Genomic DNA, 18,401 nt, shown 5'->3' with positions numbered 1-18,401 from the left:
ACACACACACACACACACACCTCCCCACCCCGCATTGCTCTGCTCATGCAACGTGGACCTCCTAAACCTGCACCAGCCACCCTGCCTGTGTGTGCCTCCCTACCCAGACTCCCACTCTGTCATGTGGAGATTTTCATTAGAAAGGCTCATTGAGAAATTGCAGCCAGTGCCACATGGTGTTAGTGTTCATTGTCGTACATTTCCTCACTGCAGTTTTCTGGCCGTTCCATCCGGTATCCAGTTTTCAGGAGATTGAAGAGTCGTTCCGGGGCAATTCCAGGGTATGGATTTCCACCCAGTGTCACGATTTCCCAAAGGAGAATGCCAAAGGACCATCTGGATGGAGCAAAAGAGGAATGAGGTGTCATTACCCACCGTTCGCAAGTGTGGCCTTCCAGAATTTATTGTCTAATACCTCCATTGGCTAAGATAGCATCTAATTCAGCTTGACAGTCTGAAATCTCTTGCTGAATTTGTCAGATAGTTCTAGTTCACATGGGTGTTGTCATGGTGATAGGGACCTGAACAACCATTTTGTTATGACACGGGGTAAACCCCACCCCCACTCTCTAATTTAAACCAGCAACACAGTAAAGATTTACCCCGTGCGGTAATCTGTGAAAATTCGAGAGGCCAAGAACTATTTAAAGTAAAAATTAACAACTTTATTTCTTAAAGTATAACAGAGAATAATTAACTAACAACTATTTACAACTCCTTCCTCTAGCCTATCTTTTACTTTCCCTTCTATAACACTAGTCCGATAAAACTCTCCGATTAAGATTACCAAAAATTCAAGTTTCAAAACCAGGTAGCTATCAAATCTTCCCTTTGTATCTTGCTCTGTAGATTTGCTCTCCAGGTCAGTATCGATGTTTTTTCCTCTGTGCAAACTCCGTCTCTAGACAAGTACCTCTCAAGAGAGTTCTTACTAACAGCCTACATATGTTGGTCTTTTGGTAGTTCTCTCTCAGCTGTTCAGATTTCCCGATCTTATACCCCAAAGCATTGCATTGTGTCATTGGCTTTTAATATTGCCAATATACTAAACTCAAACTTGATTGGAGTCTGGTATTTTTTTGGGGTGTAATTTAAACTGATTGGCCCAATTCAAATTTGTTTTTGTCTCCTGGCAACCAGTTACTCTAAGTGCTGCACCAAAAGGTTATATTGTATCTTGTTCAGAACACTTGGTGCTGTCAGGTAGTTCTGCTAGCTTTGAACATTCTTAAAAGTACAGTACACCTCTACGCCTTCATAACACCTCCCGCCTTAAGAAAAAATGAACCACCATAATGAAAAGATGGCTTTAATTGTTTTCTATTCTTTAAACGCATTGCCCTAACACATTGATAACTTTAATATTAGTTCACCTTAACTTCTTCCCATATACCTGTGAGTATATATAAAACATTAAATAAATTCAAAGTTTGTGAGAAGATTTGTAGCTCGGGTGCTCGTTGTTATGGTTCTGTTCACCGAGCTGGGAATTTGTGTTGCAGACGTTTCGTCCCCTGTCTAGGTGACATCCTCAGTGCTTGGGAGCCTCCTGTGAAGCGCTTCTGTGATGTTTCCTCCGGCATTTATAGTGGTTTATATATAAGATCGGCGAACAGAACCATTAAATAAATACAAATCTCATCTGAACTTTATCAATTAAATCCGCGATAACGCATCTGTGATCACATTCTTATGACCCACAATATGCACGATTTTAAAATTAAACATCTGTAACATAAGACTCCAACGAAATAGTCTCATATTATTGTCTTTAAGGCATTCTAAGAGGATTGTGATCCGCATACATAACCGTCTCCGACACATAACGTTCGTGACATACACATTAAAATGTTGTAAGGCCAGTACCAAACTCAATTTATTTTTCAATCATGGAATATTTCCTCTGGTGGATGTTAATCTTATTCGAAAAGTAGCCAACTGACAGTGCCATCCCATCCTCATCTTCCTGTAAGAGTACAGCTCCAATTCCAATGTCACGAGCATCGAAGGCAACTTTAAAAGGGTTTGAAAAGTGTGGTATAGCTAAAACTGGTTTGGTGGTTAATATGGCTTTCAAATGGTCAAATGCCTCCTGACATTGTTCTGTCCACTGAAACTTTGTGTTCTTCCTCAGCAAATCGGTTAACGGTGCCACTACACTGCTGAAATTTGGAACAAGCTTCTGATAGAATCCACTTAGTCCAAAGAATCAAAGCACCTCTTTCTTCGAGGTTGGTCGTGGAAATTCCTCGATGGCCTTCGTCTTTGCGTTCCATGGGCAATGTTATGTCCTAAGAACGTCACCTCTGCTTTCGTGAATTTAGTTTTGTTTAGGTTTATCACCAGTTTTGCTTCTTGTAGTCATTTAAAGAGCACTGCCAATTTACCATCTTTCCAGGACTTACTAAAGATCACTACATCATCCAAACAGACTGCATGGTTTGTTAACCCAGCCACAACTCTGTTCATTAGTTGGAATGTGGTGGGTGAGTTCTTCATTTCAAAGGGCATCACTTTAAATTGATATAGCCCATTTGGGATTATAAACGCAGGAATTTATTTTGCTGTCCCTGATAAAGGTACTTGCCGGGTAACCATGCATTAAGTCCAACTTGACGATGTAACTGGTGATTAGATTAGATTAGATTAAATTACAGTGTGGAAACAGGCCCTTTGGCCCAACATGTCCACACCGACCCACCGAAGCGCAACCCACCCATTCCCCTACATTTACCCCTTACCTAACACTACGGGCAATTTAGCATGGCCAATTCACCTAACCTGCACATCTTTGGACTGTGGGAGGAAACCGGAGCACCCAGAGGAAACCCACGCAGACACGGGGAGAATGTGCAAGCTCCACACAGTCAGTCACCTGAGGCGGGAATTGAACCCGGGTCTCTGGCGCTGTGAGGCAGCAGTGCTAACCACTGTGCCACCGTGCCGCCCACGATGTAACTGATGTCCCAATTGGAGAATGTGACTTTCTCAGTACAGTACTCCAATCTAGGAATTAGATATGAGTCCAATTTTGTAACAGCATTGACCTTCCAATAATCCACACAGAATTGTTGAGTCCCATCGGTTTGGGAACTAAGACAAACGGCGAACCCTACTCGCATTGGCTTGGTTCAATGATACCCTCTTCGAGCATGACCTCCACTTCCATCTGGATCTGTCTGGCTTTGACAGGATTAAGCCGATAGGGGTGTTGTCTTATCAGAGCAGTATGCCCTATGTCTACTTCATGTACAATAGCATTAGTCTTCCCTATCTGATTCTTACATTTTTCCTCATACCGCAGTAACAAATCTTACAACTGTATTCTATGCTCCTGAGACAGATAGCTTACTAACCTATCCCACTCCTCAAGGACATCTTCATGTTTCAATCTATTTTGAAGGATACATCAAAATCCACATCATTTGAATTTGATTCTTCACTTTGCAGGGCAGTAACTAACACCTGTTTCTCCAGTTCTTTCTCTCTAGTATAATACAGTTTCAACATGTTCACGTGACAACCAATTTTTTCCATCTGGCATTTTTACTAGATAGTTACTTTTCCTCAATTTGATAGGGACCACTAAACCTGGCTTTGAAGGGATCTCCTATCACTGGTAACAGTACTAACACGTTATCCCCTCCGGAAAATGACAGAGTCTTAGAGCTTTTATCTGCCATCTATGCTGCTCCCTCTTTAGATGCGGTTTAGCTAACTCACATACCCAATTCAATCTCTCCCTCACCTCTGATACATAATCTAAGTGTGAGATCTCCGACTTTAGTCCTGCCAATTTTTCTTTAATTAATTTCAAAGGATCTCTCACTTCATGTCCGAATATTAATTCAAAGGGACTGAACTTAGTAGGTTCGTTTCGGGCATTTCTAATGGCAAACAATACGAATGGGATAGTTTTGTCCCAATCATTCATGGTCCTTAAGGTCTGATGCCACCTTTCTAAAGCTCCCTGGGATTCAGGATGATATGCACTGGATTTAAAGTGCTGTATGCCTAAGCTATCCATAACCTCCTTAAATAGCCGAGCAGTAAAATCTGACCCTTGGTCCGACTGAATCTCTCTGGATAGCCCATACCGTGTAAAGAAAGCTACTAACTCCTCTACTACCCATTGTGCCTTGATACTCCATAATGGAATTGCCTCCAGAAATCTGGTAGACACATCACCTTCCAGGATTTAACATTTCTGTCTGACCATCTGCCTGTTCAGGTTTTTCTGCACCATTACATCAAACAGGGTATCCACTAACTGAACCTCAACTCCTTCATCTTTCTCTTTACTTTTCACTTCGTGCTGTGACGTATGGTAGTGGGATCTGGTTACCACACAGTCTGGGAAAGTACCAGGATATTTCTGTTTTAACTCCTCAGTTTCTTAGTCTCCCTTGGGCTTCTCCACAAGGGGTGTCACTCCCACCTTGGATCCTGCTAAATCATTTCCAAGATCAAACTGAATTCCTGGAACTGACAAGCTGTCAATCACTCCTATTGTAACTCCTCCAGTCTTAGGTTGGCACTCCAACCTGATCTTACATAAGGGAACACTAAACTTCTGTCCATTTATTCCACAAATTACCACATTCTCGGGTAACAGATCAGAAAGAGTGTATATTCGCTCATCCCTTACTATCAGCAACTGGTTAGATCCTGTATCTCTCAAAATTATAACTTCTGATCATTCTTCCCCTGTGCTTTCTGAGTAAACGTTACCCACAGAGGTGAATTCTTTGTAGAGATCAGATACTAACTCCATACCCAGCCCCTACCTAGGCTGTGCACTCTCCTGCAGCTCCTTAGATCTTCGTGGGGTCTCCTTTACTACCTTCAGTAAGGCGAAAGTGAGGTCTGCAGATGCTGGAGATCAAAGTTGAAACTTTATTGCTGGAACAGCACAGCAGGTCAGGCAGCATCCAGGGAACAGGAGATTCGACGTTTCGGGCACAGGCCCTTCTTCAGGAATGAGCAGAGAGTGTTCAGCAGGAGAAGATAAAAGGTAGGGAGGAGGGACTTGGAGGAGGGGCGTTGGAAATGTGATAGGTGGAAAGAGGTCAAGGTGAGGGTGATAGGTCGGAGTAGGATGGAGGCGGAGAGGTCAAGAAGAAGACTGCAGGTCAGGAAGGCGGTGCCGCGCTGGAGGGATTCGGCTGAGACAAGGTGGGGGGAGGGGGGATGAAGAAACTGGTGAAGTCCAAGTTCATCCCCTGTGGTTGGAGGGTTCCCAGTCGGAAGATAAGACGCTCCTCCTCCGACCGTCGCGTTGTTGTGGTTTGGCGGTGGATGAGTCCAATGACCTGCATATCCTCGGTGGAGTGGGAGGGGGAGTTGAAATGCTGTGCTACAGGGTGGTTGGGTTGGTTCGTCCGGATGGCCCAGAGGTGCTCTCTGAATCGCTCCGCAAGTAGGCGGCCTGTCTCCCCAATATAGAGGAGGCCACACCGGCTGCAGCGGATGCAGTAGATGATGTGGGTGGAGGTGCAGGTGAATCTGTGGCGGATATGGAAGTTTCCTTTGGGGCCTTGGAGAGAAGTGAGGGGGGAGGTGTGGGCACAAGTGTTGCACCTCCTGCGGTTGCAAGGGAAGGTGCTGGGAGTGGAGGTTGGGTCGGTGGGGGGTGTGGAGATTGGTGGGGTGGTAGGTGAGGACCAGTGGGGTTCTGTCCTGGTGGCGGTTGGAGGGGCGGGGCTCAAGGGGCGGGGCTCCCTCCCCTTCCTAGACCTTTCTGTTTCTATCTCAGGCGACCGAATCACCTGGACAGTCTCGGACTCCTCCCTCCCCTTCCTAGACCTTTCTGTTTCTATCTCAGGCGACCGAATCAACACGGACATCTACTACAAACCAACCGACTCCCACAGCTACCTGGACTACACCTCCTCCCATCCTGCCCCCTGTAAAAACGCCATCCCATTCTCCCAATTCCTTCGTCTCCGCCGCATCTGCTCCCAGGAGGACCAGTTCAAAATACGTACAACACAGATGGCCTCCTTCTTCAAGGAACGCAATTTCCCCCCCGACGTGGTCGACGGTGCCCTCCACCGCATCTCCTCCACTTCCCGCTCCTCCGCCCTTGAGCCCCGCCCCTCCAACCGCCACCAGGACAGAACCCCACTGGTCCTCACCTACCACCCCACCAATCTCCATGTACAGCGCATCATCCGCCGTCACTTCCGCCACCTCCAAACAGACCCCAGCACCAAGGATATATTTCCCTCCCCTCCCCTATCAGCTTTCCGTAGAGACCACTCCCTCCGTGACTCCCTTGTCAGATCCACACCCCCCACCGACCCAACCTCCACTCCCGGCACCTTCCCTTGCAACCGCAGGAGGTGCAACACTTGCGCCCACACCTCCCCCCTCACTTCTCTCCAAGGCCCCAAAGGAAACTTCCATATCCGCCACAGATTCACCTGCACCTCCACCCACATCATCTACTGCATCCGCTGCAGCCGGTGTGGCCTCCTCTATATTGGGGAGACAGGCCGCCTACTTGCGGAATGATTCAGAGAGCACCTCTGGGCCATCCGGACGAACCAACCCAACCACCCTGTAGCACAGCATTTCAACTCCCCCTCCCACTCCACCGAGGATATGCAGGTCATTGGACTCATCCACCGCCAAACCACAACAACGCGACGGTCGGAGGAGGAGCGTCTTATCTTCCGACTGGGAACCCTCCAACCACAGGGGATGAACTTGGACTTCACCAGTTTCTTCATCCCCCCTCCCCCCACCTTGTCTCAGCCGAATCCCTCCAGCCCGGCACTGCCTTCCTGACCTGCAGTCTTCTTCTTGACCTCTCCGCCTCCATCCTACTCCGACCTATCACCCTCACCTTGACCTCTTTCCACCTATCACATTTCCAACTCCCCTCCTCCAAGTCCCTCCTCCCTACCTTTTATCTTCTCCTGCTGAACACTCTCTGCTCATTCCTGAAGAAGGGCCTGTGCCCGAAACGTCGAATCTCCTGTTCCCTGGATGCTGCCTGACCTGCTGTGCTGTTCCAGCAATAAAGTTTCAACAACTACCTTCAGTAAGGCCACTGGCTTAGCTTCTTTTACTACATCATTTCCCACAGTCCTTTCTTTAATGACTAGCACAGTGACTTTACGTGTCCCACACCTTTTCCCAGTGTCCTTCTGAAACCACTGACACTGTAACTTTCTGTGTCCCACTCCATTACAGTGAAAACACCTGAGGCTATTCACCTCTTTTCCATCCTCTTGGGCTTTTTTTTTTATCCTTTGGTGAATTCTAACCAATGCTCCCTACTCTTGGTTTCATGGTGTAGCATCTCCCCTTCTCCCAACTTCTATCCCTCACTAAATTCTGGCCGGAAAATTGTCTCATGGACCAATATGTATTCATCTGCTAATTGAATTAGAATCCCTACAGTGTGGAAACAGGCCCTTCAGCCCAACAAGTCCACACTGACCCTCCGAAGAGTAACCCACCCAGACCCATTCCCTTACATTTACTCCTGACTAACAACTTATACTATGGGCAATTTAGCATGGCCAATTCACCTAACGTATGCATCTTTTGGATTGTGGGAGGAAACCGGAGCACCCGAAGGAAACCCACGCAGACGCGGGGAAAATGTGCAAACTCCACACAGATAGTCGCCTGAGGTAGGAATCGAACCCGGGTCTCTGGCGCTGTGAGGCAGCAATGCTAACCACTGAGATTCTGCTGCCCTTCTCACTTCCTGAATTCTCTGTTCCTCCCTGGAAGTGAGTTTTTAAATTCCAGCAGAATAATCTCTCATAGAGCCTCAAAGGTCCGATTTATTTTTAAAGCATGCACCCATCTCTCAAAATGACAATGTTTAATTCTTTCGAACTCAATGTAAGTCTGACCTGGTTCCTTCTTTATGTTTCTGAACTGCGGTGTATACTCTTCTGGTACCAATTCATAAACATTTTAACTAGCCTTCTCTTTTAATCTCCATCCTGTTAACTTGACTTTACTAAGTTGCAGCTTCTCAAGTCTCTTTTTCTCTCTCTTCTCTCTTCCTTTCTTCTCTATCTTTGTTCAGCTAAGAACATTCTCTCTCTCTTTCTTCTCTCTTTTTCCTCTCTTTCTCTCCATTTATCTTCTAACTCAATTTTCCTCAATTGTAATTTAAGTTCTTCTACCTCTACTGCACTTGTCTGTTTCTCTAACACGCCTAAGTGAGTAATTCCCTTACAATTTCAGATTTACTTTGGTCCTTGGTTAAACCCATACCTAATTTCTTTGCTAATTCTAAAAGTATGCCCTTTTTCTTTCCTTCTAAACTTCCTTCTAAATCATCTTCAAATCCTAGAAGCTCTTTACCAATTTTAAGAGCCATTTCTCTCACTTTTAATCAACCGCAAGTCACTGAAATTAAACAAATTGTCTCACCTATGCTTTATTTAAAGATCCAGGACACCAACCTGCAAGTGTTTAAATCTGCTGGGATTTTTTGTACTCCCAGATCTATTCAAATCTGTCTAAACCAGTTCAAATCACAAATCCAAGACCCAAACTGTTCAAATCAGGGATAAAAGCCCAAACTGTTCAAATCCAGGACGAGCCCTCAAACTGTTACAACACGGGGTAACACCCCCATCCTCTAATTTAAGCCAGCAACACAGAAAAAACTTACCCCATGTGGTAATCTGTGAAAATTCGAGAGGCCAAGTAAAAGTAAAAATTAACAACTTTATTTCTTAAAGTATAACGGCGAATAATTAACTAACAACTATTTACAACTCCTTCCTCTAACCTATCTTTTACTTTCCCTACTATAATACTAGTCCAATAAAACCCCCAGTTAAGATTTACCAAAAATTCAAATTTCAAAACCAGGCAACTATCGGACCTTCCCTTTGTATCTTCTTCTGTAGATTTGCTCTCCATGTCAGTGTTGATTTTTTCTCTCTGTGCAAACTCCTTCTCCAGACAGGTACCTCTCAGAGAGTTCGTACTAGCAGCCTCCATATGTTAGTCTTTTGGTAGTTCTCTCTCAACTGTTCAGGCTTTCCTGGTCTTATACCCTAAAGCATCGGATTGTATCACTGGCTTTTATTATCGTCAATATACTAAACTCAAACTTGATTGGAGTCTGTTAATTTTTTGGGGGGTATAATTTAAACTGATTGGCCCAATTCGAGTTTATTTTTGTCTCCTGGCAACCAGCTACTCTAGCTGCTTGACCAAAAGGTTATATTGTATCTTGTTGCTGTCAGGTAGTTCTGCCAGCTTTTAACTTTCTTAAAGGTACAGTACACTTCTACACCTTCATAACAATTTTAAAAGGAAGAATTGAAAATGATGCAAGGAAATGGGGTCTGAGAGCACAAGAGCTAATGCCAGCACTGAGTGCAGCACGGCACACACCCTTTGGCAAAATTAAAATGTGGCTTATGAATTCATCCGAGGAGCAGGAGAATCGACATTTCGGGCATAAGTCCTTCTTCAGGAAGGCCTCCTCGGATGCTGCCTGGCCTGCTGCGCTTTTCCAGCACCACACTTTTCAACTCTGGTCTCCAGCATCTGCAGTCCTCACTGTCTCCTTATGAATTCATGTCCAGGAGAATGCACAGTGTATTATCAATAATTGTAAATAAGGACTAAACACCTGAAATTACAATTGGTAGGATCTCTTGACATTACTCTTCAAAGTGCTGACTGCATTTGGAATTAAACTTTTTCCCTGCATTTTGATTGGCCCTTTGTGCTTTAATGCCATTTGCTTCACTCCGATTCTCTATCTATTCTGTCCTTCCCAATCTCAACATTTTCCTCTTATTTTTGGCAGAAAGCTATATTTAATCATGCTGGAATCAGTCTTTATAGCAAATCATTGACGTTAAAGTCTATCAGCTTTTCAGAGACAATGGCCCTGAGGTACAGCAAAAACAACTTGTGGTTTGCAATGTTTCAAACCTGCATCGATTTTTTGATGAAGAGCTCTCTGGCCTTTACACGACGGGCTGGGATTCAGTAAAGGCACAAGGTTGCAGGTACTGGCTGTGCCAATCTACCTCTATAAATGCTGCAGTTTTAAAATTTGACTCAGCTTGTGGACCATTGATTGTCCATGAAAAGATGGTGGTGCACAGCTTTCTTGAACAGTCTGTATGGGGGTAGGTACACCCATTGGACTGTGGGAAGGGATTCCAGGATTTGATCCAATGAAGTGAAGGAATGCCAATTTGATTCCTGATCATAGAGACCCTATAGTGCAGAAAGAAGTTGTTCTGCTCATTGAGACTGCATTGATCCTCTGAAGTGTAACCCACCATATCCCTGCAACCCCCAATTTACCATAGTTAACCCATCTAGCCTGCACATCCCTAGACACTATAGGCAATTCAGCATGGCCAATCCACCTAAACTCTGTATCTTTGGGCTGTAGGAGGAAATCCATGCAGACACGGGGACAATGTGCAAACTCCACACAGTTACCTGAGTATGGTATTGAGCCCAGGTCCCTAGTGCTATGACGCAGCAGTGCTAACCACTGAGCCACCATGCTGACTGATCTAACATGGTTTTCGACATGTTAGCCCATGTCAGATATTATATTGAGAGCTTGGTCCTTAATAAAAACTGGAAGTTAAATCTTAAGTTTAAAAACAACTAACTAGGTACATTCATTTAATATCTCAGATTTACATTTGCAGACTGGGTTACATGCTTACTTAGATTCATATTAAATTTTATGCACAGTTAGTTTGACTGAGTGACGAAAAGACTGGCTGACTGGACAGAATAATATGGAACATGTCATGTTGACATCTAGCTCACTTCAAGGTGTAATGCATTTCTGAGATGTGTGTAATAATATAACAGCTCCATGTCAGGATGGTGTAAGTATCTTAGAGGGAAACCTAAAGGTGGTGATGTTCCCATCCATCTGCTGCCCCTGTCCTTCTAGATGCTAGTGGCCACTGGTTTGAAAGGATATGTCGCTAAATTATCCTGATCTCTGGCCCATCAATAATGTAAGCATACACAGTCAATTACACGTGTTCAATCATAATGTTAAAATTCAACATCAGTGGCAGATAATCTAGGCTCCCGATTCTAATACAGACGAGGAACACTTACACATCACTTTGCGAGGTGTAGATGTGATCAAACAAAGACTCAATCGCCATCCATTTGACAGGAATCCGACCCTAAAGACAGGTCAAAGCAAAAGATAGAAATAACTCATTGGATATTTGGAGTGAGTCAGCGACCATGCTGCCTATTCTACCAACAGAGAGGGACAATTTGTTGCGTGGCAAAGAGAGCTCCCACTCATCAGCACAGGTGAAGCTTCAAAGAAGACAAAATGTCTTTGTAGCTTCCAGCTAATTCACTCACCAGATTTCTGCTACAGGCTCTAGTGATGTTAGCGAGCTTTGAGAAGGTTTGCAGCTCAGGTTGAGGTTCTGGATGTAAGTTTGCTCTAGTAGTCATTATATGGCATGCACTTCAGAGGCTGGGAGTCCACATCCACATTGACGAATGGTAAAATCGAATGCAATGCAACTGGCAATGTGTGAACTTGCATCAGAAGCTGTTGTCAGAATTCAACTGCTTCAGCAAACACCTTGTCAGCTAGTTCCTTGTTTGACTTAAGGTGACTTTGGAGAGGATGGTCCCTTCATGCCTTCAGAAATTTTTTTTTATTTCAAAATACACTTTATTCATAAAATACTTTGATGATCTGTACAACTGGACATGCCATACATATGTAAACATTCCTTCAGAAGTGGTTGAATTGCTGAGCTCTCCCTCACCCTGAAACCAGCGGAGCAGGCAGTACCCTGCAGTGCTTTAATACTCCCTGTGATTACCTTTTAGAAAAACGTCAAAGCATCAACCATGCAGAAGGGATAAGTTAACACAAGAATACATAGGTTTGTTTATTCAGGATCTGAGAAATCGGTCATACTATTATATGGTTCAAGAACTTGTACATCTGAGTTGGTAGCTTCTTCACAGCAAACAGAGATGAACCCTGAGTCACATGATACACTGCATCATTTGCCTTCTAGTAATGAACACAGAAAACTTAACCCTACCCACTAAGGGGGGTAATATAACCACTAAGGAGGGTGATATAACCTCACCCAGTGAGAGGGGATAATATAATCTCACCCACTGAGAGGGGGTAAAATAACTGCACTCACTGAGAGGGGTAATATAACCGCACCCACTGAGAGGGGTAATATAACCACACCCACTGAGGGCGGTAATATAACCGCACCCAGTGAGGGGGGGTAATATAACCGCACCCACTGAGGGCGGTAATATAACCGCACCCACTGAGGGGAGGGTAATATAACCGCACCCACTAAGAGGGGATAATATAACCATTGACAGGTGTGATATTACATGTGCCACCACCATCTCCCCATGAGTTGAGCTCCTCAAAGCGATGGATAATGAATACAGAATTGGCTGTATTCAAATGCCAATAATAAAGGAAACTGGTTACACCTACAAGGGTAATGAAGTTACACGTAACGTACTAAGATGAGGTTTGCAGATGACGGGGATGATAAATGAAGAGACAATACCTTGCTTCTTTTTACGTAAGAGTCCTCCTCATACACGTCCCTGGAGAGCCCAAAATCAGAAATCTTCATCTTGCGTCCCTCAGCGACTAGAACATTCCGTGCTGCCAGATCACGATGGACAAGCTGGGGAAGCAAACATGACGATGATGAAGGCTGCTAAATTGATGCATGTACCATATGAAACCACGAGGGGACAATATCTAAGAGCTCTGGCTTCTCCATTCAACCTGAGGCAGTGCAGCATGTAATGGTCATTCTTTGCTGGGTGGACGGAGAGACTTAATTCTTTATTATTCAGGTTATTCACTGGCTATTCTCATCAGATTGAAAATGTGTATGCAACTCTTGACTGAGCCAACTATGTAAACAATGGTCGAATTGATTTACTCAGTGAGAAGGTCATTTGATTCTTCCTTTGAAGAACAGTGTGATGCCTGTCCAAGGTGAAATGTACAACTTAGCTGGCCAGGCCATGTCTCCTGCACAGATCACTATAAAATGCCCAATCATGGGTAACGAAAACAGAAACTATTAGAGAAACTCAGCAGGTTTGGCAGCACCTGTGGAGATAAACAGAATCAACATCTCAAATCCAATACGACTGAATTTCAGAGCTGAAGATAGAGATAGAAAAGTAATGGGTTTTGTTCTGTAGAAAAGGATGGGAGGTGCAAGTGGAACAGCAGGGAAGGTGAGGAGAAGCTTAGAGGGGCAAGGGAGAGAAGCAAGCACAAGCATCACAAAAGACAAAGGGAATGGTAAGGGTTGTACAGAAAAGAGATAGGTCCAGGCCGGATGTAATGACAGAATATCAGAAATCCAGACACCCTTCTATAGGTAGCTACAGAAAGTCAGCAGGTTCTGGAAGCATCTGTGGAGGCAGAAACAAGAGTTATTGGTTCAAGTCCATTATGTCTCTTCTTCAGAACCGAAGAACTAGTTCCAAAGAAGACTCATACAGGAGTCAATGTTAACTCTGTTGCTCTCTCCACAGATACTGCCAGACCTACTGAGTGTCTCTAGCACGCTCTGTTCTTATCTCAATTTTCTAGCATCTGCAGATTTTGTTTTATTTACCCTTCAATGGAGAACTGACTTGGCAAATGGCCGAAGGTAAGTTTTACATAGGTACCCGAAGAAAGAACCTGACAAACTCCTGCACTGCAGATACCTGTCTTGGGAAAATACAGTCACTAACCAGTCTGTTTGTAAGCAAGTCTTAGAAATTGCCTCAGTATATTTATGAACCATTGACACAAAAGCTCAACACATCCAATGTGTCCAAAGGTAGCTACTGAAACCTTGCCCCCAGTGCCAACAGTGACAACACGAGTACCTGGTTCTGTGGACATCCATCAATCTCACGGTGGACTCTTCAGTCATGAGAGGGCCCATAAAAGATGATGAAATCACTTACAGCTTGGAAAAGTGTCAGAACAGTCTCACAGGCTGATTCATGCTGAACACTTATTCTGTGAACATAAGCTGATGAACATAAACTGGCTGATGTGGGGCTGGGTTAGTCATACACAAGGCTATCACACAACCCATACAACATGGCAATACCGCCTACACTCACCAAATGTACATGTGTCACTGGATGGTCATTCAAGAATGCACAGCCAAAGCTCTGACCATTACTTTCCAGGACTGTTTGGAGTGGAACTGAAACCCAGCATGTTCGGATTCAGTAACAGCGACCACCTCTATTCATATGGAGGGGTTGACAGATAAGATTTAAGGTATAAACCCACTGCTCATCTCCTCAAAGTGCCCCATGAGCTTGAGTCACCCGACACCTTCACTACAAAAGTAAAAGATCACCTTCATTTCAGCCAGGTACTGCATGCCACGGGAGATCTGCCAGGCAAAGGATATCAAGTCTCCCATGGTCAGAGCTCGCTCATCTGGATTATCCAAGTAGCTGGAATTTCGATTGCCTTCACCCAAGTAACTGGGGCCGACTTTGCGACTTTCCCTTAGGAAGCTCCTCAGAGATCCATATTTGGCATATTCTACGATGAGATACAGAGGGCCTGCCAAAGAAAAATGCAAAGTTTTGCCAAGAAGCCTCTCCTAATCTACACGCTGTATGCAAAACAACATCCCCATTTACCAATAACATTATTTGGTTTCAGGTCACGAAGGAGCAAAGGATGCAGGGTTGAATTTAACCACCTCAGAAGCTGATACTGTTTGGACGGAAAGACCCAACAGGTCTGTGGCTAAACTATCCAGGAAAAAGAGAACGTTGAGAGAGGGTCATATACAGGATTTTAACTTACATACGGATTTGATAGGGCAAATATAGAGAAAATATTTTTGCTTTGAAAGTGGAACAGGGAGTGCAAAGCTAATGTTCACAAATGAGCTGAAAAATGTGTTGCTGGAAAAGCGCAGCAGGTCAGGCAGCATACAAGGAGCAGGAGAATTGACGTTTCGGGCATAAGCCCTTCTTCAGGAATAAGGAAGAAGGGCTTATGCCTGAACGTCGATTCTCCTGCTCCTTGGATGCTGCCTGACCTGTTGCGCTTTTCCAGCAACACATGTTTCAGCTCTGATCTCCAGCATCTGCAGTCCTCACTTTCTCCTAATGTTCACAAATAACAGACAGTATTAAATCCATCCAGGAATTCCAGAGAAATGACCAAGAGAGAGCTCAGATATGAAGCTCATAACCACAAGGAGTGGCTGTGGCGAATAGTTTAGATGGGTATAAGGTAAAAGCTGATAAATGTGAGGGAGAAAGAAATAGGTTATGCTGATAAACTGGTTTAAAGTGGTGTTGGGTGTAGGTTCATATCAAACACAAACACCAGGAAAGACCACATTTTCACCGTGAGGATTTTTATTCATCCATGTTATGTAGGGGTCACTGGCTGGGCCAGCGTTTATAGCCCGTCCCTAACCACCTTTGAGAAGGTGGTGGTGTTGCCTTCTTCAACTGCAATTCATATGGGATAGGTACCTCAACACTGTCAGGGTGAAACATTGACTCTGCTTCTCTCTCCCATGATGCTACCAGACCTGCTGAGCATTTGAAGCACTTTCTGCTTTTATTTCAGATTTACGGATTGTACTACTTACAACAAGATTGAGGCAAAGAGACTTTCTTCTATAATAAATTCTAAATTAACTGCATTCTCCCTGAAACATGGCACAAGATTTAATCCAGTTGGGATCTAGCAGTTTGCACCAAACACCGAATGGATTCATCGCACAGGACTGAGTACCTGCCCCAGTCTTCAGAAAACATTACTTTGGATCTCATGCTGAGTGTCCTACTTCAGACACTTACAAAGCTATTTAATCTGAAACCTGAATCCAAATACAGCAAAATTAGCAGCTAAATTCAGCTCACATCTGACACAACCTTACAATAGGATCTTCTTTGGCGTTGATTTTCTGCCAACAATGTCTCTTGCAACACCAGTCTTCGGGGCTAACTCATATTAACTAATGAAGGATTAAGTTTTCAGTAACAGAGATCCATGCGTGAGTAACAAGAACAACTTTCCTCAGCCCATTCACCCAGTTGATCAAGATCTTTCTATAATCTTAGGTGTCCTTCTTCACTGTCCATTATACACCAATCTTAGTGACATCTGCAAACTTACTAACCATATATTCTCTTCCAAATCATTTATATAAATGACAAACGAAAGTGGACCCAGCACTGATTCCTGTGGAGCACTGTTGGTTACAGGCCTCCAGTCCTTAAAGCAACCCTCCACCACCATCTGTCTCCTGCCAATTTTGTATTCAATTGGCAAGCTCATCCCGAATCCCATGTGATCTAACTTTAGTCTTCAGTGCGGAATCTTGTCAAAGGCAAGTAAACAATGTCCACTGCTCTGCCCTCATCAATCTTCTGGGATACCTCCTCAAAAAACTCAGTCAATGTTGGACCAAGGGGTCTGTTTCCGTGCTGTATGTCTCAATGACTTTATTACAGAATTGTAAGATAACAGGGTACATTAGCTTAATACTGTTTAACTATCTCTTATGTAGTGTTAATATAATGTTATCTCTTAAGAGACAGTAGGAGGTCTATGTAGACTGGAGAACTAACAATGAACTGACAAACTGACAGTCAATTATAAATCTCAGTGGGTGGGACTATTCCAAAGCTTGCAGGCCAACTGCCTTATAAAGTACATCACAGAGTAAGAATTCATTTAAATTTAGGGGATGGTCCAGAATTGCCCCAAAGCATAGGCAATTCCACTCGTCACACTTGTATAAACCATTGATACGGGCAATCCTGGTTCTGAAATAAAAAGGAAGTTCTCGAGAAACTCAGCAGGTCTGGTAGCAACTGTGGAGAGAGAAGCAGAATTGTAACTAGGAGTCTGTTGTGACTCTTCCTCAGAACTGAAGAGAAGTGGAAAAATGATGGGCTTTATACTGTTGAGAAAGGCAAGTGGAAGCACAAGGAAGGTCAGGGAAAGTTCAGTGGGTCAGGGATTACAGATCAAAGATGCCATGGAGCAAAGGCAAAGGGAGTAGTTTTAGAGAAGAGACAAAGAATTGGCCCAGTTGGGGTGTTAATACATGAATGAGGGTCAGTTCTGATTGAAAGCAAAAGCATAAAAACAAATTATAGACACTGGAGAAAAAAAAGGGCAAATTTAAAAATCTGAAGCTATGGAACTCAATGTTGAGTCTTGAAGACCATAATGTAACTAATTGGAAGATGAGGTGCTGATCCTCGAGATAGCATTGGGCTTCATTAAAAGACTGCAGGATGCCCAGAACAGAAATCTGAGTGTGAGTAAGATAGTGCATTGAAATGGCAAGAGACTAGAAGGTCAAGGTTATGCTTGCAGACTGAGTGAGGGATTTACCATGAAGTGTTCACCTAATTAAACCTCAGTGACTGAGCATCTGACGGCAGATTGAGTGGTCCCAGTTCAAATCTGGGTGCCCCCACTACACAGATACCATAACTCAATTTGAGCTGTTTTTTAATGCACTGAAATTGCATTGGGTACACAGCATGTTGGAAAGGAAGGGGCATTTTAAAGTGTGGCACGGTGGCTCACAGTGCTAGGTACCCAGGTTCGATTCCACCCATGGGCAACGGTCTGACTGGAGTTTGCACATTCTCCCCGTATCTGCATAGGTTTCCTTCCACAGTCCAAAGATGTGCAAGTTAGGTGGATTGACAATGCTAAATTGCCCATAGTGTCCAGGGATGTGTAGGTTAGGTGGGTTAGCCATGGGAAATGCAGGGTTACAGGATAGGGGGGTAGGTCTGGGTGGGATGCTCTTCAGAGGGTCACTGTAGACTCAATGGGCCAAATTGCCTGTTTCCACACTGTTGGGGTTCTATTCTATTCTAGTCTGCATTTGGTCTCCCCAGGAGACTGCACTGTGAGTAACTGCATTGGCCCCATCTCAATCTTGTTTTCTTTTGATTCAGTCTCAATCAGGTGCCAACAGGTAGGCATATTCACATCTTCTGAAAACCCGTTGGAAATTGTCAGTGAAGGAATCTAAACAATGCGACAGTCCTTTGGAAGCTGGACTTAATGAGGGATAGAAGGTAGCTCCAGTTCCCGGATAATGGGCATTTGAAAAATAGAAGGAAATGCTATCAAGGAACTCGCTTGCTGTTAAGAATTCCCCATTTCATCTACTCCTATTGATCCTTACCTTGTGCACAGCAGTAAATTGTCATTAACCCGCTCACTTTAACCTGCAGATACAATATAGCTTAATCGACATGGAAAGCAAAAGCCAAGTTTATTACACAGCTGACAGTTTGACATCTGTAACATAGCAATAAATTCCTGTGGATGATCCAATTTATCCATTTCCCTCAGCATCACATGCTAC

At 44.0% G+C, this 18,401-nt stretch overlaps 1 protein-coding gene across 1 annotated transcript in view; it reads right to left on the bottom strand.

The window, feature by feature from the left end:
- The window catches only part of ret (ret proto-oncogene receptor tyrosine kinase), a 134,496-nt gene that overhangs the window by 10,976 nt on the left and 105,119 nt on the right, over positions 1 to 18,401 (bottom strand). Inside the window, exons 14-17 of the mRNA XM_087982272.1 lie at positions 14,385 to 14,596; positions 12,561 to 12,683; positions 11,098 to 11,168; positions 199 to 336 (exon numbers count right to left, since the gene is read on the bottom strand). Of these exons, the coding sequence (XP_087838398.1) occupies positions 199 to 336; positions 11,098 to 11,168; positions 12,561 to 12,683; positions 14,385 to 14,596 (544 nt within the window). The remainder of the gene's footprint in view (positions 1 to 198; positions 337 to 11,097; positions 11,169 to 12,560; positions 12,684 to 14,384; positions 14,597 to 18,401) is intronic.

This window comes from Chiloscyllium plagiosum, unplaced genomic scaffold, assembly GCF_037043375.1.
Source record: "Chiloscyllium plagiosum isolate Xiang-an unplaced genomic scaffold, Cpla_swu_hap1 HiC_scaffold_43, whole genome shotgun sequence".
Taxonomy (NCBI): domain Eukaryota; kingdom Metazoa; phylum Chordata; class Chondrichthyes; order Orectolobiformes; family Hemiscylliidae; genus Chiloscyllium; species Chiloscyllium plagiosum.
Note: the sequence above shows the minus strand (reverse complement) of the source record. Positions and strands in the feature narration are given on the sequence as shown.